The 23,716-nt window shown below is 47.3% G+C and overlaps 1 protein-coding gene across 1 annotated transcript in view; it reads right to left on the bottom strand.

Annotated features, from left to right (window-relative positions):
* DNAI1 (dynein axonemal intermediate chain 1) overlaps positions 1–23,072 on the bottom strand; it is a 37,285-nt gene extending 14,213 nt beyond the window's left edge. The window contains exons 1-11 of the mRNA XM_090275239.1: positions 23,010–23,072; positions 21,587–21,685; positions 21,314–21,394; positions 18,386–18,512; positions 17,983–18,110; positions 17,605–17,724; positions 16,496–16,555; positions 15,101–15,235; positions 12,059–12,143; positions 8,678–8,795; positions 8,351–8,394 (exon numbers count right to left, since the gene is read on the bottom strand). Of these exons, the coding sequence (XP_090131365.1) occupies positions 8,351–8,394; positions 8,678–8,795; positions 12,059–12,143; positions 15,101–15,235; positions 16,496–16,555; positions 17,605–17,724; positions 17,983–18,110; positions 18,386–18,512; positions 21,314–21,394; positions 21,587–21,685; positions 23,010–23,072 (1,060 nt within the window). The remainder of the gene's footprint in view (positions 1–8,350; positions 8,395–8,677; positions 8,796–12,058; positions 12,144–15,100; positions 15,236–16,495; positions 16,556–17,604; positions 17,725–17,982; positions 18,111–18,385; positions 18,513–21,313; positions 21,395–21,586; positions 21,686–23,009) is intronic.
* Positions 23,073–23,716: the final 644 nt, after the last annotated feature.

The raw sequence follows: 23,716 nt of genomic DNA, 5'->3' as shown, positions 1-23,716 counted from the left end.
ACAAAAAATTGCTATGTGAAGAATGTGCATAGGCTTAGGAAGGAGCAGTATCCTCAGAGAGGGTTCAGATGCCTGGACCAGGGACAGGTTGCTATCCTTAGATGCCTGCATAATGCCTATGTGCCTCCTAGCCCCTCAGCCAAGGACAGGGGTTGAGTTTAAACTAACATGGAAATGTCTATAGGAGTCCCAAACTAGCTACATCTGGGCATTTTGCTATACCCTCTGGCTCCACAATCCCCAGTTGCAGCCTGAACCCTAGATCTAGGCATGCTCCCAGAATCGAGAAGTCCCAGGCCAGCTGTTCAGGCTTCCACAGGCCACTGTGCCATCCTCTGGCCTGGTACAGCTTTTGGAGGTCAACCATGGACCAGTCGGCAGGGTTTCTCCTCCCCCCTGCTCCATGTCCAGGGAGTACTTTCCACTCTTTCTTTTAATTCTCTGCACACTTGGTGCCCATCCCAATAAAGCAGTCACTGAACAGAATCCAGGCCTAAGTCCTTAAGTCTAGCTCTCATGCCACCAGCCCAGGACCTTTTCTAAGTTCAGAAGAGCCAGAGCTGAAAAGGTGGAAGGCTAGAGCCCTCTCCCTCATGTAGTGATCAGGAGAGAAAACGCTTCTGCTCCGAGGAAAGTGAGCCTCTTATAAAGAGGAGGAGCTGGGGTGCTTCTAGATCCCCTGGAGCTAAGTTGGGTTACTCACCTGGTGATATCTCAAAGCTAGTAGGGAGTTGGCCTTGAGTTGGGGGTGGGGAGAAGAGCTGGAAGCACCTCATTGGTAGGTCTCTAGAGTAGGCTCTATGGGCTGACTTTATAAGGGAGAGATCTGCAGCTGGCTTAGGGGAGTCTCTTTCCCACTCACATCATGAAGGGCTTGAACTAGGCAGTGTGACAGTCACTTGTAGCTCCTTTTGTTCATTACGCAAATCCTGAGCACCTGATCAGGGCTTTCCCATAAGCTGGACCCTGGCAGGTACAGAGAAGGTCCACTCAAGACATGAGCTTGCCCTCATGAGCCAGAGCCTGCAGTGGAATGAGGTAAGCCCTTGCTGGAGAATCACGTGCTAACCACCAGGCCAGAGGCAAGCTGCTGGTGCCCCTGATGTTCAATCTGTCCTTGATGCTGGGCAAGATTGACAGAGGGTGAGTGGGTAGGCATGCAGGTGAGTGAATAAAAGGGTGGGTAGGTGGGTGACTGATGCTCAGATTGAGGATTCAGATGGACAGTGTGGGCATGACCTTCACAGGACCTGGTCCCTTGAGCGACAGCAGTGATGACCTCCTTGCTCTAGAGAGACTTCAAGTACTCCCTGCCCCTGCATGTGTGCGTAGTGTCTTCATGACCAGTGAGTCCATGAAAGGAGGGTAAGAAACCCTGAGGTGGCTTAGTATCTGTAGTGAGGACATCTCTGACACATTTGCAGAACCACTGGGACTAGGAGCTGGACTTATGCCCCCCCTAATTTTACAGATGGGTAAACTGATAATAGAGGGGAGAACTGGTATACTCAGGTATATTAGACCCATCAAATGATGTTCACCACACCCAATATCCTATTTATACCTGAAATTACCCTGCTCAGAATAATGACACTAATCTGGTTTTTACATGGAGGTAAAGAAAGAAGGGGAAGGGGCATCAGACCTGAGAGGGTGGTGGTGACTGGCAAAGGCATAGAGAATGTGTAAGGGACAGGGAAGTTGAACATGATAAGGGGAACTTCTGGAAGAGAGAAGCACAGATTTCATGCGAGAAGGACACACTGAGCACCCAATCACACCAAGGCCTTAGATTCTGCCATCATTCCCAAGCTACATGCATCCTGACAATAAGCCTTCCTTTCTGAATCCAGCTCTAGTGGTCTCTGTTACTTGTAACCAAATGCACCGTCTTGTGATAAAGATCACAGTTTCTAATCATGGCTATACTATGTGTTTCCTGAATTCCAGTTCAGGGCTCTATCTGCCAAACTACACCAAGAAAGCAAAGGAAACACTCATTTAACTGGGACTTCCTCTCCATTTCTTATTCTATAATCTTTTCATTTCTGACTCCCGTGGGCCCTATGAGACCTCACTATTCCACTGTCCAAGTATACACAGTGTGACAGCACAGCCCAAACCCCCAACTGTCCCAGAATATCACCATCTGGTCTTCTAAAAGTCCTAAAATGGCATCACTACTCAGACCACCAATGGTCCCCACGTGATATCACTGCTCAGGCTACAAGCAGTCCTCAGTAGGCCAGCCCTCCAACATTTCCGGTATGATGTCACCAACCAGATCACCAGCAGTTCCACTATAACACTGGCATCAAAGTCATCTACAGTGCTTCAGTTCCCAGTGAGGGCTAGAATTCCATTAGACCCCAGGCTACGGAGCCTGGGGCCCTGGGCCCTGGGCCCTGGGGTGCTTTTTCCTGAATCCCACAAACTCTGGCTCATCAAAGTAGGACTGGAGAATCCAGTGACAGTGATGGGAACCCCTAACCCCACACTCTATTATATAAAGAGGCAGAGACTTGGGTGGTGAACACACAATACAACATACAGATTATGTATTATAGAATTGTACACTTGACACCTATTCAATAAATTCAATAAAAATATTTTTAAAAAGAGGCAGAGACTGAAGTCTGTGGCCAGAGAAGGAATTCCAGGTTCCTCCAGGCAACAGGATTTCAGTATGTGTGGCTAGGTAGAAAGGAAGGAGGAATAGAGGAAGGAAAAAAGGGAGAAAAAGAGGAAGGGAGGGAGGGAGATGAGAAAGAGAGAACCTGGTCTGTGACCCTGAACCAGGGAAAGGGCTGCTGGCCTGGTCTTAGGTCTCCTACTCCACTTTGCACTTTTGCCCTCCTCCAGGAAGGCTTCCAGACCATTCAGCCCCTTCCCTGAGAGTGCCCCATCTTGAGGAGCTCCTCTGTGTATATCTCATTATTACAGATGAGCAGGTCTTTTACCTAGCCTTCTACTGAAGGATGGAGTAAGCATGGCCTGGCACAGCCCAGCAGCCTTGCTCTCTCCAGTGGGAGGCTTGCCTCCTGCTAACCCTGCTCTGCTGGATAATCTCTAAGGCCTCTGACTCAATTCTCGATGATCCACAAGATTTGGAAGAGAAGAATCAACTGCCTCTTAGAACCTGATCTGGCAGTTCTCAGAAAGCCATGGTCTCTGGGGAGGGGTAGCTTAATTCCACCATCAACCTTTCACTGCCCTCCGTTCCCTCTGCTAGGCCCAGGCAGAGTAATGCCCAGTGGGAAGCAGGGATGAATGTTTTCTTGAACTAGCAACCACAAACGGGCGTCTCAGCATCCCCCCCACCCCTGCCCTAGCTTTATCCCTGCCCTGCAAGTAACAACTCTAGATCATGGGAGACCACTCTAGCGGGTTCTGGCTGTCAGAAGAAGCCTGGGCTCCTGCTCAGGACTTAGGGAGGGCAAGGCAGGCAGAGGGCATGTCTGAGCATCAGGCTAAAGCCAGGGCAGTGGGAACCGGGAAGTAGATGACAAGCTGCCAAGACAAGGATACTGAGCCAGCCTCGGATAGCAGGCCCCCTCCTCTCTAACTGTGGAATCCCAAATTCGGTTCAGGGCCAACTCTAAGGCAGCAGCTGTTTAATGACTCCCTTTATTAAGTCATACAAGAGGCACATGGAGGGGTGCTGTGGTAGGCCAAATAGTGCCCCCCTCCCAAAGATATCCATGTCCTAATCCCCAGAACCCATAAATATGTTACTTTGCACAGCAAAAGGGATTTTGCAGATGTGATTAAATTAAAGCCTTGAGATGGGGAGATTATCCTGGATTATCTGGCTGGACCCAATGTAATACAGGGGTTCTTATAAGGGAAAGAGGGAGACTGGAGTGTCAGAGAAGGAGATGTAACAACAGAAGCAAATGTCAGAATGATGCAATTGGTAGTTGGAAGGGAGCCACAAGCCATGGAATGTGGGCAGCCTCTACAAACAAGAAAAGACAAGGAGATGGATATTCCCCTAGAGCAGTGGTTCTCAACCTTCCTAACGCCACGACCCTTTAATACAGTTCCTCATGTTGTGGTGACCCCCAACCATAAAATTATTTTTGTTGTTACTTCATAACTGTAATTTTGCTACTGTTATGAATCGTAATGTAAATATTTGATAGGCAGGATGTATTTTCGTTGTTACAAATTGAACATAATTAAAGCATAGTGATTAATCACAAAAATAATATGTAATTATATATGTGTTTTCCGATGGTCTTAGGTGACCCCTGTGAAAGGGTCGTTCGACCCCCAAAGGGGTCGTGACCCACAGGTTGAGAACCGCTGCCCTAGAGCCTCCAAAAGGAATGAAGCCCTGACAATCCCTGATTCTTGTTTAGTGAAATTCATTTTAGGCTTCTGACCTCCAGAACTGTAAGATAATAAATTTGTGTTGTTTTAAACCATTATGTTTGTGGTCATTTGTTATAGCCGCAATAGGACACTAATTTTGTAGGCATTTGGGGAAAGTTGACTCAAGCCTCACTTTAGGTATCAGAGAGACATGCCCCCATAGATGGCACCTTTTCCTGGAATGGTTTGGAAGTAGTCCCTCTCAAAGTCAGGGGGATGGATGCAATGATCCCCAGCACTTCTGATGACTCTAATGAAACCCTCCCTAAGTTTCCCACATCCTACTCCTGCTACCTTGGACTCCAGGAACAGAAATGCCCCTTGGATTAGTATTTTTACAGTCCCCAAAAGCAGAGGACCACCCCAAGCTGCTCCCAAGAAAGAGAATCAGTGCTAGAGGGTTCCAAACCTCCAGCCTGGCCCAGAGGCCTTGGTGCCAGGCTGAGCTCAGCCTCCCAGGCAGCTGGGTTTTCCCAAGTACTGTCATATAATTAGAATTCATAGTTAAACGATGTGGGATGTTAAGAGCAAAGCCTTGGAGACAGAATACATCAAGCAGGACATTTAATTTGATTTAGGGAAAATGAGGCAAACATTTGAGAACCTAAATAACTAACCAGTAATTAAACTAACAACGGGAATGCCCTGGCACTACAACGCAGTGAGCACAGTGGCCTTTATGGACTGTATTTACAAAGAGACTTGACAACATTATTAGTCCTGTAAATTTTATGCACCCTGCAGCCGAGGAGTGATGGATTTTTGTGTGTGGAGGATGAACAGGGAGAAATGAGGGAGATGAATTTCCATTTTCAGTAAATGAAATTAACATTGCTTAATTAGTGAAGCTGACAAATAAATGATCAGGGAAGATTTAAATCCCTACAAATGTATCTGTGGCCTGGGCAGGCGCAGGGACAGGCCAGCATGTGGTATGACTGAGTGGAAATGGGTTTAGTGTTGGGACCCAGGGCCTGACTTTGGCTCCTTTTGATGGTGCAGCCCCCTGAGGGAGGCTGGGCTAAGAGGCAGCTAGGAAGCTTCCTCCTGATCGCCCATGTGATAGTCAGTCAGGACCACACAGAATTTCTAAGATCCGTTCCACCACCCCTGCCCGACAGACCATAAGAAGTCCCCTTTCCCATGCCATGAACTGGCTAATGGGCTGGAAAGGACCGCATCAATGCAGCAGGCCAACATAATTGCAACCCAGCTTTGGCCTTTTTCCTGGACCAGCTCCCTCTGCCTTCCAACGTTCCTCCATCTGTGTTCACCTGCTGATAGCCTCTTTCTCTGCTCTGCTGGAAAGACGGAACCTGGCCCCAAGGGGTGCCCAATCTCTGTGCTCTATGCAACCTGGGAGGCAGCTGCATGTGCTGCTGCAGGCAATTACCCAGGCTCCCTTTTTCCTACCAGGTTGTTCCTGGCCTGGCTCTAGGCAACCTGCCATGTCCCCAAAATGGGGGATTGCTCCCCATCCTCCCTAGGGTGCATAGCTACCCCTGCCAAAGTCTTATTTGGCTGGGTCAGAGAATAAACGTCTGGGAATTCTAGGCAAAAGGAGGCCTGGGCTGAGCTCATCAGGGTCAAACTCAACAACAGATCCAAATGCTCATTTCAGTATTTATTCACATGAGGCAAAGTCTGATGATGGAAGGCTGGCATCTGGGAGCTTCCAAAGACAGTGTGATGTATGGTGGTGAGCCAGCCGCTCCTCACAATGACCCTGACCAGTAGCTGGAGTGTCTTTGGCCTGCCTCAGCTTTGCCCTCCTTCTTCCAGGGAGGTACCTGGGCACTCAAGAGCATGGGGCTCCCAGAGGCAACCTCAGGAGTGAATGCAGGGGCCCTTCTGAGTCCCAGCCCAGCATGGCTCTGCTCCGGCCTCAGCAGAGTCGTACTGAGGTATGCAGGGTCTGGAGAAGAGATGGCTGTCTGAAAGTTGGTCAACAGCTCCTGTGCCAGTGACATCAACAGCGAAAACCACCGCTGCCACCAGGCCCTGCTCTCTAAAGAGAAGGTAGGGCCCTCGTCTGATTCCCCTCTGTCCCCGTAGCCTCCTTTCTCTGCTCCAGTGCCCTGAGGGTCCTATAGAAAAGCTAAGGGAAAGACCAATAGCCAAATCAACAATGACTACCAAGCTCACAGGACACGTTTGTCCCCCACCCCTTTATTTTTACAAGTGTGCCTCACAGCCGCTCCCTGTCACCAAAGAGGAAACCAAGGCTCAGAGAGGCTTCTGGCCCTAGGTCACACCACTAGAAAGTGACCCTCCAGCCAGAAGATTTGCCCCTGACTGGTACCTCCCAGGAAATGTGGATGTGGCTGAAAGGACCAACAAAGGACAAAGAGACCCTTACTGGGCGAGTGTGTGTCCCAAGGAGGCTGCGAGGCCTGTTGGACTTGAGGTCATCTATTCCTGAGGGGTGGGTTACTCTTCCCCACTGCTCCTGGAAGAGGCTACCTCCATGGACAGTCCCTGTGTGACTCTGGTCAGCCGACCCTGCTTCTGGCCCTGGGTGGGAGGAAGATGGGGCTAGAGTCTAAGCAGTTTCTCCTCCCACCTGCTGGGGAGCTCCCCATACCCCTACCCCAGGCCTGGGCAGAGAGCCTGGGCTGAGAGCAGCCTCATAACCATTCATGTCCACACCCACTCCTGGGAGGGCCTGCCCAGCCCTCAGGCCCTGGTCCAGGCCCAGTAGCTGCAGCAGAGGGGGAGGAATGTGCTAGTTCCCTGCCAGAGGGGGAGGGTGCTTCCAGCTTGGCAGCAGCCTGCCCTCAGGAGTTGGGACACAAAGCGGGCATTTAGGGCATCCTCAAAGGCAGCCCAGACCACGAGACTGGGAGCAGCTCCAAGGTCTCCTCCCTGAGAGGAATGACAAACACCAATTCCTCCTTGCCCTCCCCGCCACCTACTCTCCATGCTGGTCAAAGAATGGGCAGACAGGCGGTCTGAGGGGCAGAGACCAGGAGCTTGTAAGCCTGCCAGCCAGCAGCAGCTTGGAGAATGGAGAGGTTTTCCTGTTTGCAGAAGCTGATCCTCCCAGCTAGAGAACAAGATGTTAGCCCAGGGGAACTACAGCTAACGCGAAGTGTGGGGCCCTCTCCCGTTAGGAAGGAGGAACGTCCAGGCCGGTAAGGAGGTAGGGGGCTTCTGCAAGGACCCAGGAACATGAAGGGAAAGCAAATTGGCACACAATTACCATAGCGCTGTCTCCTGCTGCAGGGCAAGGGAATGGGCAGGACCGCCCTGGATAATGGTGGCCAAGTGATGACCATCAAGCACTTGCCCCACCGCTGCCTGCTCCAGGATCCGATCAGGAACACTGCCCTCCCTCAGCCCCCACCATCCTACCCTTCCCCAGGTTTGGTCTAGTCTATCTTCTCACACATCTCAAACCCGCTTCTCCATCCTCACTCCATAGTCATGGTTCAGATCCTGCCATCTCTCCTTGGGATGCTTGCACCAGTCTCCTAACTGGTCTCCCAACTCCAGTCTCATGCCTGCAATTTCACTTAGACTGGTCATGTCCCTGCCCTTCTCCAATTCCTTCAGTGGTTTCCCCTTGGGAGAAGGTCAGAGGACTGTCCTTAGGAGAAGGGCCAAGCTTCTTGGAATAGCTTACCAAGCCCTGTGGGGGTTGACCCCCGGCCCCTCGACAGCTTAATTTCCTGCCATATCTCCTGTGCCTCCAGACCTTTGCATATGCTAGTCCCTCTGCCAGAAGCGATTTCCCCTTCTTTCTTCACAATAATAACCCCCTCAAGGCTCATTTTGTCATATTTCTTCACCCAGTAGCACTAATTGCTGATGTGATTGTTGGTCTTCTGACTGTTGACTGTGAGCCCCAAGGGCAGTGACTGTGTCCTAGTCATCTCTGTATCTTTCACACTTGGCAAAGAACTCTGCACTGAATAGGCCCTTAGTGTTTGCTGGTTATGTGAGCAAATAAATAAATAGCCAGATTACTTACAGGAGCCATGTCCCACTGCAAACAGATCATTGTACTTTGGATTCCTGTGAAAGAAATATGAACCCATTGGCCCAGGAAATGGACATGGCTCGCCCATGGACATGAAACTTCCCATGAACACTGGTGCCTAGCCACACTGCAGACATCTACTGCTGAGCTTAGAGACATGCGCTTATCCTACAATCTCATGAGAATCCCAGTCCCATTTTTTCTCATAACACTACACATCACTCTCGAGGTGGCTAAGTGCAGGAGAAGTGGCCTGCTTAGGGCTTGGCAACAACAGGCACTCAGGGTCTCTGGGTTTGTGGCAATGACTATACTTACCAGCAGAGGGCGGTGACAGCCAGGCGCTTGGCTTTGTCATTTTGGAACTTCCAGAGAGGCAGCAGCGTACCCTCCTGGTCCCGGTATTCGTCGGCAGCATCCTCGTAGTACTTAAAATCTTAAACACACACAGGCTGTCAGCCCTGGGACTGCTACTTTATGTCTAATCCAGGTCTGCCACCTTCTGTCTGTACCTCCTGGCCAAAACAATTAGCCTCTCTGTTTCATCTTGTGAAGATTAACAGAGTTAATATATGTAAAATACTTACAAAAATACCAGGAGCATAATAAGCTCTCTATACATTATTGTTACTGTCATCATTGTTGTTGGAGGTAAATTACAATAAAGTGGCCATGTCTGCCAGATAAAATCCCAGGTTTGCCCATCTCAATAGTTAGTGCCAAGTCCCACTCTAGTAAAACTGCCTGGATCCCTCATGGGTTCTCTGAACTCAAGCTCATCTCCTGCCTTAAATTATCCTGCCTCCCATTTCCTCTAACTTAGGTATAAGCTCCATCCTTCCTTCTACTTGTCTAAACCAGAAACCTGGGTAACCTTTGACTGATCTCTCTCCATCATCTCTCATATTTTCCTCCTGATTATCTTTTCAATCCATTCACGTCTCGCTAAATACTTAGCCGCTGTGCAGGTTCAGGCCCCAATAACTGCCACCTGGATCGTTACACTATTTTCCTAACTTGTCTCCCTACCTCCTCCAGTCCATGCTCTGCAGAGCTACCAGAGTGAGAACAAATAACTCACCTCACCATACACCTCCCCCTTCCCACTAAGAATCCCTCAGTGGCTCCTCTTGCACAGGGTCTTCCTAGTCAAACCAAGGGTCCAGGCCACTGTTTCCATGTCATTTCCAGCCAGCTGTTCACAAACCCTCTAAAATGCCCTACTCCTCCGTCTTCTTGGCAATTCCTACTCAGTCCAGATGCAGATCAAACTGTTCCTCCTCCGGGAGGCCTTCACATTCTTGTTCAGGAGAGTTCATTTCTTCCTCCATTCCAGCCCTGGGCCTCTCCTCTACTGAAATGCCTGTTACACCTGAGTTGCCTCTATTTACTCTTTGGCCCGTCACCTCCTCCGGACAGTTTCTAGAGAGCAGGAAGCATGTGACAGTCATCTCTGGATCCATAGTGCCTAGCACAGGGCCAGTCACAGAGCAAACAACCAGTGACTGTTCAAAGAACGCAATGAAATAAATCAACAGAAGTGAGTGACTCTCAGCCTTCTTTCCAGCCGAGGGCGATGTATGAGAAAATGAATCCTTTCATCCAACATGGTCAAGGACATGCCCAGGCACGGCCCCAACCTCTCTCACAACGTCCACACCTTGAGATTGTGGGACTACATTCAAACCTCAAAAATGTCTTAGAACAAAAACAAAAATTAGAGGGGTCAGAGGCATGAGCCTTGATCACAGCAGAGGTCCCTGAGCTCGGGCTATCTTTGAAAATGCCTCATTTCAGAGAGACTAATTGGTAGCACTTCTCTGTTTTTACTTTTCCTTCATGATTACACTTTCCCGGAGGGAACAGAGTATGCATTTAAAAAAAAATCAAAGTTCAATGCATTTTTATGTGGCTGTGTTTTTATAAATGAAAAAGGTTCACCAAGGCCAATTTCTCCATGGATATTAATCATGTTTGCTGCCCTTTGCAGGGCTGGTTGCAGAGGCTGGGTTTCAGGAAGCCAAGCTGTGTGAGTGACAAATTCATTCAGAGCTGCTGTGTACTTTGACAGCTTTGAAAAGCACTCAAGGTCGTTTTCCAGCCTGAATGATAACAAGGGGGCTTGTTTAGGCTTCTCATCTTGGCAGCCCCAGTTTCTATGTTCCATGGGTGAGCAATGAACATCAAGTCACCAAGAAGAGCCCTAGGCTGTCAGCAAAGGAGAACAGCCAGGAGTGAGAAGCTGCCAACTCTGGGGACGCAGCTGCTCCAAATAAATGCACAACCTCTTAGGGAAATACAAGCCACTTGGGAATGTACTGTTCATACCCTGGGAAGGATTCCATTTTCCTGGCTCTGTCAAAGAACTTCCCAGGCCCCCAGGATTCAATCTTTTTCTTCACCTCATCACTAATTAATCACCAGCATAGACCTATTGAATGTTTATTTGAAATGTCTCTTTCAGCTCAGCGGCTCCGTAACCTCGTGCTCAAGTGCTTCGGCTATGGATCCAAGGGGCCTGTGTGTGAGTTCTGATTGCGCCACTCACACCTCACAGTAGCTGTCATTTTGAACAAGTAGCAATAATACAGCCTGAATTTCTCATGTATAAAATGGAGATAATAGTGGTGTTAACCTGAGAGTGTGACTGGCAGGATTAAATAAAATAACACAGTAAATAGCATAGCATAATGCCTGCTATACAGGCCATTCCCAGGGAATGCTGGTGCTTGTTTTTCATTATTATTACTGCTTCTTTTTCTCCGTCCCCTTGATGCAGTTCGGGCAAGGTGGGATGAGGCCCACTCCACCCCACACCCAAACCTCACCTTCACCTCTGTCTCTGTATCCTGCCCAATCACATTCTCCTCCAGCCCTGCTCTCACTGGGCTGTGTTCCTGCCTGGATAGTATCTTTGAACTGTCTTCAGAGAAAGCTCAGATCCCCTGTGTGACCTTCAAGGCCCTCCATTTTCTGGCTCCAACCACCTCTCCAGCCTGAATTCTCATCATTTTCCAACAAAGTACCTGTTTGGGTCACTGAGCCTGCTGCCCCTTGTCCCTAGAGTCCGTTGCAATTCATTTTCACCACTGAGTCACTGCTCATGCTGTCCCCTGCTCAGAGCATCCACTCTTCTGCTAATCTCCTACACAAACTCTGCTTATCCCATGGCATCTAGCTCAAACCTCCCTGAAGCCTTCCTTGACTGCTGCCACTCATCCCTCATTTTCCTCCCTCCATTCTCAAGGATCCCCAGAGGAGTTTCTCTCTGCATCCTAGCATTTATATTGTCTCCAAGCAGGATGGAGTAGAGAACAAAGCATAGAATTAGGAAGCTCAAGACCTAGTTTTGGGTCCTTTTTGCCATTCACTAGCCAGGTGACCTTGGCTTGAGCTTCCTCAGGTACGAAATAGGGTTAATAACCCCAGATCTGTCTGCCTCCCAGGATTATTGGAAGATGACATTGGGTCACGAATTACTGCACCATTGTCAGATCTCATTACTACACACATTATTTTCTTATGCCATTTTTCATGGTTGACCTGTGACTTGTCTCTGTAGTGATACCCAGAGGAAGGGGGGATTTTCTGTTCTCCCCTTGCACCTTAGGACCTACCATCGGACACTCAAATACTGACCTTGTATGAGGGATTTTTAATGCAGGCAATAATAGTAGTTGTCAGAACTTCAAATCTTACCCTGAGCAACATCATCATATGTGTTCTGGTTGACCATCCTCTCCATGATTTTAGCAGCTTGTGTCACTTTGGTGATATCATCACTCTGTGGAGATACAGAGGCGACAGTTTCTCTTATAAGCCAGCACATGAAAGGTCATGTCCCAAGCCACAGCCCAGCCTTGTAACTGGTTCAGCAATGCCTCTCTAACATCATATACCCCAGAGAGCTCTGTAAAGGTATCTGTTCATGCCTCAAGGTCCAGGCTGCCCCATCACACCCTACTGGGAATGCTTAGTTCACAAGTAGCACAAGGAGTCTACACTGCCATACATGGCTCCTGGGAAAAGCCTAATCTGTGCTCTTTCATTCTGAGCTTATTCTGGAAAAGGCATGTCTCTGAGCACAAAGCAGGGCATTAAAGACAGGAAGAGTACCAGAGTGGAGAGCAGACAAGGGCAGGTAAGAGGCTTCTTTGGTGGAGACCTGAGATCTCACCAGCTCAGGCAATGACAAAGACTCCCATTGAAAGCCTCATAGATCTAGTCAAGAGTTGAGGAAGACACAGAGGCCAAGAGAGGGGAGAGAGACATGCTAATACATAGGGAGTATCAGGCAGAACTGACTCTCAATCCAGGGACCTGCACACTGGCCAGACCAAAGAGAGTGTAGGAAGTTTTGTGTCATAGAAAAATAACTCATTTTGAACCAAAAAACAAGATCATCATTCTGTAAAATTCCATAAATGCACAAGGTGAACCATTTAGCAGCTTACTAGAGGAGCAAAGAGTTAGAGGAGGGCAAGAAAAACCCATGAGTTTAGGGCAGGTGGCAGGTGTGAACCAGCTGAGTGGGCAGCCAGGGGGCTCCAGAGAACCAGGCCCATGGCTCTCAAGATGAGATTTCCCAGGAGTGGCAGTGTCAGAAAGTGGTTATTAAGAGAATGGGTTCTGGAGCCACCCAGATCTGCATTCCCATCCATTCCACAGATTAGAAGCCAGGTGGCAACTTTGGGCAAATTGTTTAACTTCTCTGAGTCTCAGAGTATTTGGAACAGACTGAGGATGAATAACACCACCTGCGTCATAGGGCCATTGTAGGAATAAACATAATAATGCACATACTATTGTTAACTCAGTGCCCAGTTGGTAATGGTGTCAGACGAAATATGTGGACCAGTGTGGTGGGGGCCTATGAAGTCATACATGGGAACTGCCCTATGAGAGCCTTTTCTCAGGTCTCAAACCAACTCCAAGTTTATCTCAGAAAACTGGCCAAAGACATTCACTGGAATCTTACAATCATAGTCCTTAGAGTTCACCTAGTCCCAGCTACTCCCCCTACTACCTGACTCAAAACGGGAATCCCCTTTCCCATCATCAGCTTCCTGGCAAATGAATCTCCCTATGCCAGGCAGAATCTTCAGAGGCCAGGCAGCATATTGGCTGAAACCAACTTCCCTGGGTCTTTTACCCATGGTCCTAACTTTGTCCTCTGCCCACAGAGAACTGTATGCCTGGTAATAGCTCCTCGGCTGTAGGGGACAGTGACTCATCCCCTGAGTTAGCACTTCTTCAAGTGAACCCTCCCAGCTCCATAAACTGTGGTATGGTATCACCTACCAATCAGTACCAAGAAAATACTATGTTGGGGGCTGTACATACATTATCTTGGGTTCTCATGACAATCTGGCAAAGTAGGTATCATTAGGATGTCTTTACAGATGAGGAAACAGCTTTTAGAAAAACGCAGCTAATAAGCAGAAAAAGCAGGGTATAAACTCAAGTCTGAAGATTCCAGGGCCCATACTCTCAGCCCCACACAGACAGCCACTTCCTCTCCAGTCTGACCACCTTCCAGTTAAGGTTTCTGTAACCACGGTCTCAGCACAGAGCCCATAACCAAACCCCTGATGGATCTTCAAGTGAACCCTGACCCAGGCCAACAGCCCCTCTGAAGCCCCCTAACCTCTAAGGGAATGGTGCAGCAAAAGTCAAAGGTCTGGACAGGGCAACCTGCAGTGCAGGGACTTCATCTTTCACCTCAGGGTTCCAATATCCGGCATGGTCATGACCACAAAGAGCTTGGTATATGTTGAATGAGACCGAATCCTGGCAGTATCTATTAAGCCAAGGCAGGGAATCCTTAAACTGCTCCTAAAATATGGTTTTATCAGGGACATGGAATTGAGTGGAAGTGGGCATACCTCACACAAAGGAAGCAAAACTTCTTTAAACTCATCTGGCTTCTCTTCTGGGGTGGAGGAGAGTCACTTTCCTGAGAGCTCTCCAAGGTACTGAACTCAGACCCTAGCTCCTGTGGACCTCGTTCTTCCCGCCTTATTGCAGGTCAAACTCATCCTGATTTTCATATTGGGATTCTGGCTCCTGACCCAGAGACAAATGTGGCCCTTCAACATCTCCCTGTGGTGAACCTCCCTGCAGTGACCTCTCACTGTAACTTCCATGATGACGGCCAAACCTATGTGGCTATATCCATCTATAACAACTCCTATGTGGTTCCTCATGCTAAATCCATCAAAGAGTGGCCACACTCACTGGCCTGGATTTGCTGTTACCCATGATCAGATCTGACATGGCTTCTGGCCCTCAAGACTCACCTAAAAAGTTGAGTGCAAATAAAACCAAGGACTAAAGGTCAAAGAGTAAATTGTTCTCCCAAACCCCATGAGCCCCTATCAATGGAGAGGGTGCACTATTCTCACATCCCACTCCACCCTGAGAAGATTCCCTAGTTCTTCCAGGGTGCATATCAGGCTTTCTATATCATTCCTATCTTCTGTTGCCCCCTAGCCCAGCAATACTGAATCACTGCTGGTCTCCAGACTTATGTAAAATTTGGGGGAGATATGGAATGCCAGAGGCAGTTGTATTTCTCTTCACATCTTCTCACAAGGAAAGGACTATTCATACTTGAATATAAGCCCCCACCCCTTGGAATGTCTCTGAAGTTCTCCCAGATAGCCAGGCTTATGTCTACCCAGGGCCAAGGTCCAACTCAGTCATCCTCTATGAGAGAGCTATGGTAACCCCTCACCAAACCTGGGACTCCATAGATGTCGTCTTCCTCATGGCCATCTTTCCCATTTTTTTAGTCACTGGTGTCTTTGTCTTATCCTTCTCTTTGGTCTTTTCCTGCTTCTCAAGTTCCTCTATGTAGGCATCATAGATCTCCCACTAGGCAAGGGAGAAATGAGAAAGATCAATGCAGGGCAAAATCTTCAGCCAGTCAGCTCCTCTTCAGCTTTTAGGTCTTGAGGAGTTGATCATGCCAGCCCATCACATGCCTCCACATCATCTTGTACTTGGCCCACTGTAATAATGTATTCAACATCTGTCTTCCCTACTAGCCATGGAATGAAAGAGGTCTCAGGGCATCTCTGGGCTGGGCTTTCTACCCTGCCTCCCAGGGGCTTGGTTGTCAGCTGGAGATCAGTATTATTTCAGCCTACAACCTCCACAAGGCAAAACAAATGGGCAAACATGAGTCTAGCTCACATTTTTTCTTGGCAACTTACACAACTCTGAACTACAAAATTAAAAGAAAAAAATTCCCCCATGAGAACAGGATAAATGTATTGGTTCCGGCTGGCTGTCTATTGCACTGACCATACATTCTCAGCATAAGAAGATAAACAAAAAGTTAGGGAACTCCTGCTAACCGGATCTGACAGCAAGAGAAGCCCAAGGATGAAGCAGCAAGGATCTGAGAGGTTGGACAAATGCCCCAGATCACACTACGTGGTCTCCAGAGCTAGGCAGTCACTGCCACCTGGAGGCCAGATAGGCACACCTTACATTTAAGAATTCACCTATGGGTCAGTACTCCACCCTGCAATGTACTTCAATGATATCTCATTCAGAGCCCTCCAACAACCTTGTCACGCCGCTTGTCCTCATTTGACAGAGAAAGAAACAGGTACTGGGGTAACATGGTTTGGCAAGGATCTTACAGTACGAGCAGCCAAGTTGGGAGCTAAACTCAGGTGTCTTGGCACCATATTCTGCTCAAATCAGCATGCTTATCAAGGAGGACCTGAAGGGGAAGGAGGGTCAGCAGGAACACTGAAGGCTGTTGGAAAGCAGGGTTAGAGTGTTAATACTTCAGAGTCAGCCCTGGGGTGCCATGGGTTATAGAGTCCATGGAAACAAATGTTTTCCCCTGGTCTTAGAGGAACTCCCAGAAGCCTCATCTCTTTCCCCCTTGGTCAGCCTTGCCCTGGGGGCATGTCGCTGATCCAGAGGTCACTGGGTGGGAACCTAGTGTCTCCTGTGCCTGATGTTCAGAGCCTGAACAAGGAGCAGGGAGGTGGATGGATGAGGAGGGCAGACTCTCAGAGGACTCTGACCACATCAGTCTTCCTTGTTGCCAAGTCAGACAAGGAGGAATGGGGGTGAGGGGAGGTGATCGTTTTTTAGACTGGCTCAGGGTCTCACCTGATTGGCTGTGGCTGAAAAGTTTGTCCTGGGAGGAGGCTCCATTTGGCATTCTCGGTCCTAGAGAATAATGACAACAGGAAGCCTACAGAAAGCCCTTAGCTCCTTCTCACTTAACCCAACAATATCTCCATAGGTGAAGCATTTCTGCTGGAGCTTAGGGTGGGGTGGGACACAGAACTGGGGAAGTCAGGAGGGCCAGAGCTAGGGCCAGGGAAGTAAAAGGACCAAATGATGCAGTGAAAGCCTACATTTTCCAACCAAGTCTCCTTCAGAAAAAGCCTAAGCTAGAAATCAGGGGCAGTAAAGCCTGATTGTGCCAGTCTCAACCAAAAACTCCATGTGGGGGATGGACAGATCTGCCAGAAATCAGACCTTGCTGTGGCCAGCCTCCAGAAGCAGGACACAGAGGTCAACCTCTGACAGGCCATTGGGCTAATTAATATCCCTCACCCTGAGAAGTGTTCTCTCTCATACTGAGGTCTCTGGCTTCACCAGGAAAATGTACTCTCTCCCCACTGTATCACCCAGATTACCAAATGTTAGCACACGGACTGCAGAGGATGATTAAGAGCTTCCAAAAACCCACCCTGTAGTCCTCTGCCATCTACACACAGATTCCTTTCTGTAAAATACTGCCTTAGACATGTGAGTCTCTCACATGAAATCCTGAGAGGCTCTTTCTGCCTGGTACTCAGGGTCCTCCATAATTACGAGCCAGAGAACTTTTCTACTTTTCTAGCCTCTTCTAACTAGTCTCTCACAGAGACTATCAACTTCGGTCAAACTGGCTCCTAGCCCCACCTCCCCAGCACATTCTGGCCTCCTGTCTCTTCTTCAGATCCTGACCTTCTCTTCAAGGCCAATTCAAGTTTTGCTGTCTCGGTGGGGGGCTTCATTCCCCTTTTACTCCCTCTGAACTCCTTCCTGGATCGAGTACTAGGACCTGAACACATGTTCCCAGCTCTCCTTGGAGAGAATAACCATGGCATCTACCCAGTCACCCTGCCAGGCTGAGGGCTGCTGGAGCTGGGGTCAGGCCTGCTTCTTCCCTCCCATGTACAAGGTAGAGTTGTGAGGTAAAAGGGCCAGGGTGGGGGCTACTCTACCCGAAGACGGTTGTTGAAGGTCTGTGAGGCTCTGTCACTGAAGTTGAACTGGTTGGTGAGCTTTCGCTCCTTGGGCTGCTTGGGAGTCATCAGTTCTTCTTCAGTCACTTTTTCAGCTGCCTGTGGGGGTCCGGAGGAAGACCCACAGGACCAGGGCTCAGCCATGAGGAAAATGTGGTGGGGAATGGGGAGTGGGGAGAAGTCATGTCCTGGAATAGGATGGCAGTGGGAGAGGGTGCTGATGCCAGGGGCACTGTACCTGCAGCTTCTAACTTCTCACTCTAAGCCCCATCTATAATGAGTCAGCCCCGAAGCCACCCCCACCCACAGCTGGAGCAGGAAAGGGCATACAGGTTGGAGAGTAATGCTACACGGTACCGCTGCTGTAGGCACATCTGTTTGACTCCCAGCTTCAGCTTCTGCTTCTGCTTCTGCTTCCTTGGGTTCTTCTTCTTCTTCAAGGATTTCTGTTTCTGAAAACCCCAACTTGGCAGACTCCTGAGAACCTTCATAGGATATTGCTGATGAGCTCAAATTCCAGGCCCACTTCCCCATCCCCTGACAGGGCAGGGTTTTTGGGTTCCTGCCTGTCAGAATCCCCTGCCCCAAGGTTCTCCTTGGCCCGAGTCTCATGGGTTAGCTCCCAGACCTATCCAGGACAGCCAGCTGCTGGATTTTACATAAGAGGGTACTCTGCAAATTTCTGACTTAGCAATCCACTCCCTAGAGTAACCAGAGAAAGGGAACTAGACTACAGCCTCAGGCTGGCCCAGCAGCCTACCTGCCACTAACTCATCGCGGTAGTGCTGCCGCCGTCCTTCATCCGAGTCCTTGGGAATCAGGTTCCCGACCTGGCTGTAGTGAACTGCCAGTTGGTTCACAAAGCCAATAAGCTTATATGTGCCTTCCTAAGAAAAGAAGGAGCTGAGTCAGCCCAGGGGTCCTCAGAAGGGCTGGAGTCAGAATGCAGTCTGCCTTCATCTCTAAGACAGTCAGTCTACCTGGTAACAGAAAAGATAACTCACCAAATCCTCAGTCAGCCTGAAGTTTTCACTGCATTCCAGTTTAAAAAAGAGGAGGAAAATGGAATAAAGTGTTTTTTTTTTTTTAAGTTCTCATTAAAGATATATTTTTAAATACCTTCTCCTTTCAACTTTTATTTCCCTATTGCTGGCTCCTACCTCTATGCCAAGGGACCCTGGCTCACCTGTTTCACCACACACCTCAGGTCACACATAGTCATCGCCACAGGGCAGGCCTTGTACTCAGCGGATGCCAGGGCTGGCTAGGTCCTCAGAGACACCAAATCCCCAATCCCCCTGTTCCACAGAAGAGGACCACAGAAATCTAAAAAAGGTTGGCATTTTGCACTTGTTTAGGTCACACAGCAAATGAGAAGCAGGGCTAAGCTTAAAGCCCAGGCAGCCCGGTTCATTTTTTCTTCAACAAATAATTTTTTTAAATAATTTATTTATTTGTCTGTTTATTTATTTTATTTTTTTAGAGAGAGAGGAAGGGAGAAAGAGAGAGAGAGAAACATCACTGTGTGGTTGCCTCTCACTCGTGCCCCCAACTGGGGACCGGACGTGCAACCTAGTAATGCGCCCTGACTGGGAATCAAACCAGCGACACTTGGCTTGCAGGCCAACGCTCAATCCACTGAGCCACAGCAGCCAGGGCAAAGCAAATAATTTTTGAATAGATACAATGTACCAGTATATTTCCTAGGTTCCAGGGATATGTAGCTTAGCAAAAACAGATATAACCCCTATTTTCATAGAGCCTGTAGTCCCATTCCTCTAGATCAGTGATTTTTAAACCTTTTTCATCTCATGGCACAGTAAACTAATTACTAAAATTTTGCAGCACACCAAAAAACATTCTGTTTCCTTTGCATTCTGACAAAAAAAAATGGGTATAATTTTTATTCATTCACATTGGATGGCTATGGTTGTGTTGCTGTTGTCATTTTTTTATTTGACAATCTAAGGAAAAATACTAAACAGTCAGGTATTGCATATTTCAAAAACTGTTGTGGCACACCAGTGTGCCCCTTGTGGCACACAAGCTGAAAACTGTTGCCCTAGATTGTCTTCTTATTGATTAGCAGCCTAGTCCTAAAGTTGATTTTGAGACCAGGGGTCCCTTCCTTCTTTTAATACAGTTCTTCCCAAACATTTTCAAGTCATATTGAAAATTATTACATTTGTATAGCATACTGGGGTAAACTCACTACAGAGGAAACCAGCCCATGGGTTCCAGCTATATCAGACCCACCTGCCCCTGAAGGACTGAAAAGATCACTATTTCTGCCCAGAGGTTAGGAAGCTCTGACTTAAAAAGTCACCACAAAGCCCTTCCTCTTTGAATAACTCAGATGGATGAGGAGATGGGACAGTGCTGTGGTTAAGAGCACGGTCTGTGAAGTGGACAGAATTGGATTCAAATCCTGATTCTGCCCCTATTATATGCATGACCCTTGGGCTTCACCACTCTAAGCCTTAATTTATTTGGTAAAATGAGGATAATAATACCTAATTTGCAGGATAATTAAAAGTATTAAAAATAATAAAAACAATCTATTAACACAGTATCTGACACAAAATAAGTGCTCAATAAAAATAGTAACTATTATTACGATGATGGAGATTCCCTTGGGTACCATATAGTTGCCTTTTGAGATTTCACCTTCACTCTGTCCCCAGCAGTGACTAGGGATGGGATTCCTTTTCAGTTTAGGGATGGAATTCAGACTCTGTTACTTCTGTGAAAAGAGGAGAGGTGAACCTAGATCTAAACCATCTGCCTCTCATTCCAGCACTTCAAGGGAAAGTGCTTTGGATACCTAAACCTCTTAAATCTCAGTGAAGGAAAAATGAAATGGAGACCAGCTCTGTGGGAGGATACTGGACAGACCCAGGAGGCTGTTAGAAGGTTGGGTACGGTGGGCCTACCTGCGAGCCTAGGGCTAACCAGTTGGCAGTTGACTCAGAGGAATTTTTTCTAGTAAGTAGGCTTCCCAGAGAGCAAGAGGAATGCGTTGCCACCCACAAGGCAGTGCCAGTCCTCTACCTGTGGCATGCCTCTCATGGCTAGCACACTGAATCCCAGAGAGAACCTCTTTCAGACATCAGAAGGACAGGAGCCTATAGACTGCACCACACTCTAGCATTAGCTCAGGGACGGTGAGGCAGCTTCCTTCTTCCCCTTTGTCCCTGTGTGGGTTGCCCAAGGGAGGCCACTAACACAACTCAGGAGTGGAACCTCTCAGAAAATACATCTGTATTTGTCCCAACCTTTGTGGAGGGGTTGACTACTCAATCTGAAATAAGAAGAAGTGTGTTCAAAAAACTGTTCACAAAAACTTGTACACAAATGTTCATAGCATTGTTTATGATAGCCAATCCAAATTTCCATCAACTTATAAATTGATAAATACAATATAGCATGTTTATACAATAAATATTTGACAATAGGTATATTTATTTAGGACACCTATTTTATTTTAGGCAATTAGTAAGACTGCAAGGGAGATTCATAAAAAAAATTTCAAAAATCTCTGGAAAACTCCATGTAAAATCTCAGAGTTTCAGCCAAAAACCTGAGTTTAACGGTAATCTCTCTAATAGCTGAGAGGCTTTTGCAATGTAGCAAGTCACTGCCAATCAAGGAACATCTAGTGGCGTCTGGCCTAGAGGGGATGACTTACTTTAAAGCTGTACCTGACGATGTTCTGGGGTGCATGTGGGTTGTTGGCTGTCAGAATTCTGGTGAACTCCTCTTTTAGCTCCTAAGGAAAAGAAATACTGAGAGGGACATACATGGAGTGCCCCCATCCCACTCTGAGGTTTGGGAGGACCCCCCAGGGTGTCAGTGGACATCTCACACCCAGGTTCTTGCAGACTCTAATCAGTACTATGAAAGAACACACTCTGAGGCTGGAGGAGGAAGAAGGAGCAAGAGTAGGATGCTGCTAACTCACCGCATCAGTTAACTCCAGCTGGTCAGGGGGTCTGACCGTGACTTTGGACTGGGCCCATTCATCTGCTCCTTCTCCCACTTCAGTCCCTGAATCTTCATCCTGTACAAAAACCTCATGTGAAGATCAGGAATGTCTGATCTGCTTGGATAAGTGAGCATGCTGCAGGAAGCCCATTCATTCAGAAAACTCAGAAGCCAAGCTCTGCCATGATTCATAGAATACAAAATATACAACAGACCACTCATGAAAAAGTCCAAAGGAACTGCTTAGGCTAGAATTCTCATTGCCTGAAGATCATGGCCACCTCAGCCCTGGGTGTCATGTCTTAGCTGGAACATTGTGGTGGGCCTTCGGCCCCAGTAGTGGACAAGAACTGGCTCCTCCCGAGTGCTTCCCACACAGCCTGGAAGCTGAGGGCCAGGATCAGCTGCCAAAGACAGGGCTTTATGTAATATGAAAGGATGCCCAGGTATTCTTTATGCTACCTCAACTTTCTAATTCGCCACCTTGAGTTTACTCTTACAGCAATAATCTCAGTACTTGGTAACTTTAAGCCTCACAGTCCCATCAGATCCTTGGAGCAAAAATAATCAAGGACTAGAAATGTTTCTTTTCCCTGATAGGCAATTATACACCTTGCCAGCATGGCCCATGACATTGCAAAACATATTCGCCATCACAACAATTAGAGATGTGCAAAATAAAATAATGTAGTTTTCATGATAAAACTGGTGAAAACTAAAAAACAACAACAAATGAAAATAAAACCAAACAAACAAAACTAATATCCAGTGTTGGTGAAGTTGTGAGAAAATGAGTACCCATAAATTAGCACTACCTTTCTAAAGAACAATTTGGAAATATTTATCAAAAGCCTAATAAGTATTGGTACTTTTGGACTCAGATTTCTATGTATGGAAATTTATATTAAAAAAATAACCAAAGATATGCCCAAGAATTTAAATGCATGAATGTTTATTGGAGGATTGAACTGTAATAGTGAAAAAGAGGAACCATCTAAATGTCTAACAATAGGGTACAGTTGAACTGATTATGATATAGCCTTAAGGAACATATGGTAAAATACTATGCACTAATTATTAATGATGCTATAAAAGTATATTTATTGGTTATGAAAGATACTCTAAATATATTATGCAAAAAGGAGATTATAAAATAACATATACAATTTGAAATTTCCATCAAAAACAAATACATGTAATTTTTATAGTATGCATAAAAATATCAGGGAGGGTGTAATATCCTATATTAACTAAGAGGTTTCTGACAGTGGTAGGTTTAAGGGTGATCTTAATATTCTTTTTGCTCATTTGTATTTTCTAAAAAAATTATAGCTAATAATTTCAAAAGAAAAAGTGCCATTAGCTTCTCGCTGAGAGATGGTGGTAGTTCCAGCACTTACTTTCTTCCTGGCTCCTCTGCCCGCAGTGATGCTCTGAAAGAATGGAAACAGAAGGTAGGTCATAAGCGAATCTCCATGGGGATATCAGATACAGCATCACAGGGTGGCTTCTGCCCAGGGAGCTTGCCTCTTGTAAGCACCCCAGCTGGGGACTGAACCCACAACCAATGCATGTGCCCTGACCGGGAAGCAAACCTGCGACCTTTTGGTTTATGGGATGACGCTCCAACCAATGAGCCACACTGGCCAGGGCAACATGTTCTTCTTAGTCCAGCCAAGGAGGTCCTGTATCTGAGGCAACCCCAGTCCACCATCAGTAGGACTGACCCATGGAGAGCAACCAGGCAATTTAGCACTGGGTATGTCTTATCTGCAACTAGTTCAACAATTTTTTTTAAAGCATATTTTAAGTGCTCAGCTCTTAAGAGAATTTTAAAGGGCAAATTACATTCTAAACATTTGTGACCCTGGATGCTGTGGCTCAGTGAATTGAGCATCGGCCTGCGAACCAAGTGTCGCTGATTCGATTCCCAGTCAGGGCACATGACTCGGTTGCATGTCAGGTCCCCAGTTGGGGGCGCATGAGAGGCAACCACACAGTGATGTTTCTCTCCCTCTCTTTCTCCTTTCCCCTCTCTCTAAAAACAAACAAACAAACAATAAATAAATAAAATTGTTAAAAAAAGATTTAAACACTTGTTTGGGAT

This window comes from Furipterus horrens, unplaced genomic scaffold (assembly GCF_987537825.1).
Source record: "Furipterus horrens unplaced genomic scaffold, mFurHor1.1.pri manual_scaffold_4, whole genome shotgun sequence".
In the NCBI taxonomy this organism is placed as follows: domain Eukaryota; kingdom Metazoa; phylum Chordata; class Mammalia; order Chiroptera; family Furipteridae; genus Furipterus; species Furipterus horrens.
This window is presented reverse-complemented; position numbering and strand designations above follow the sequence as displayed.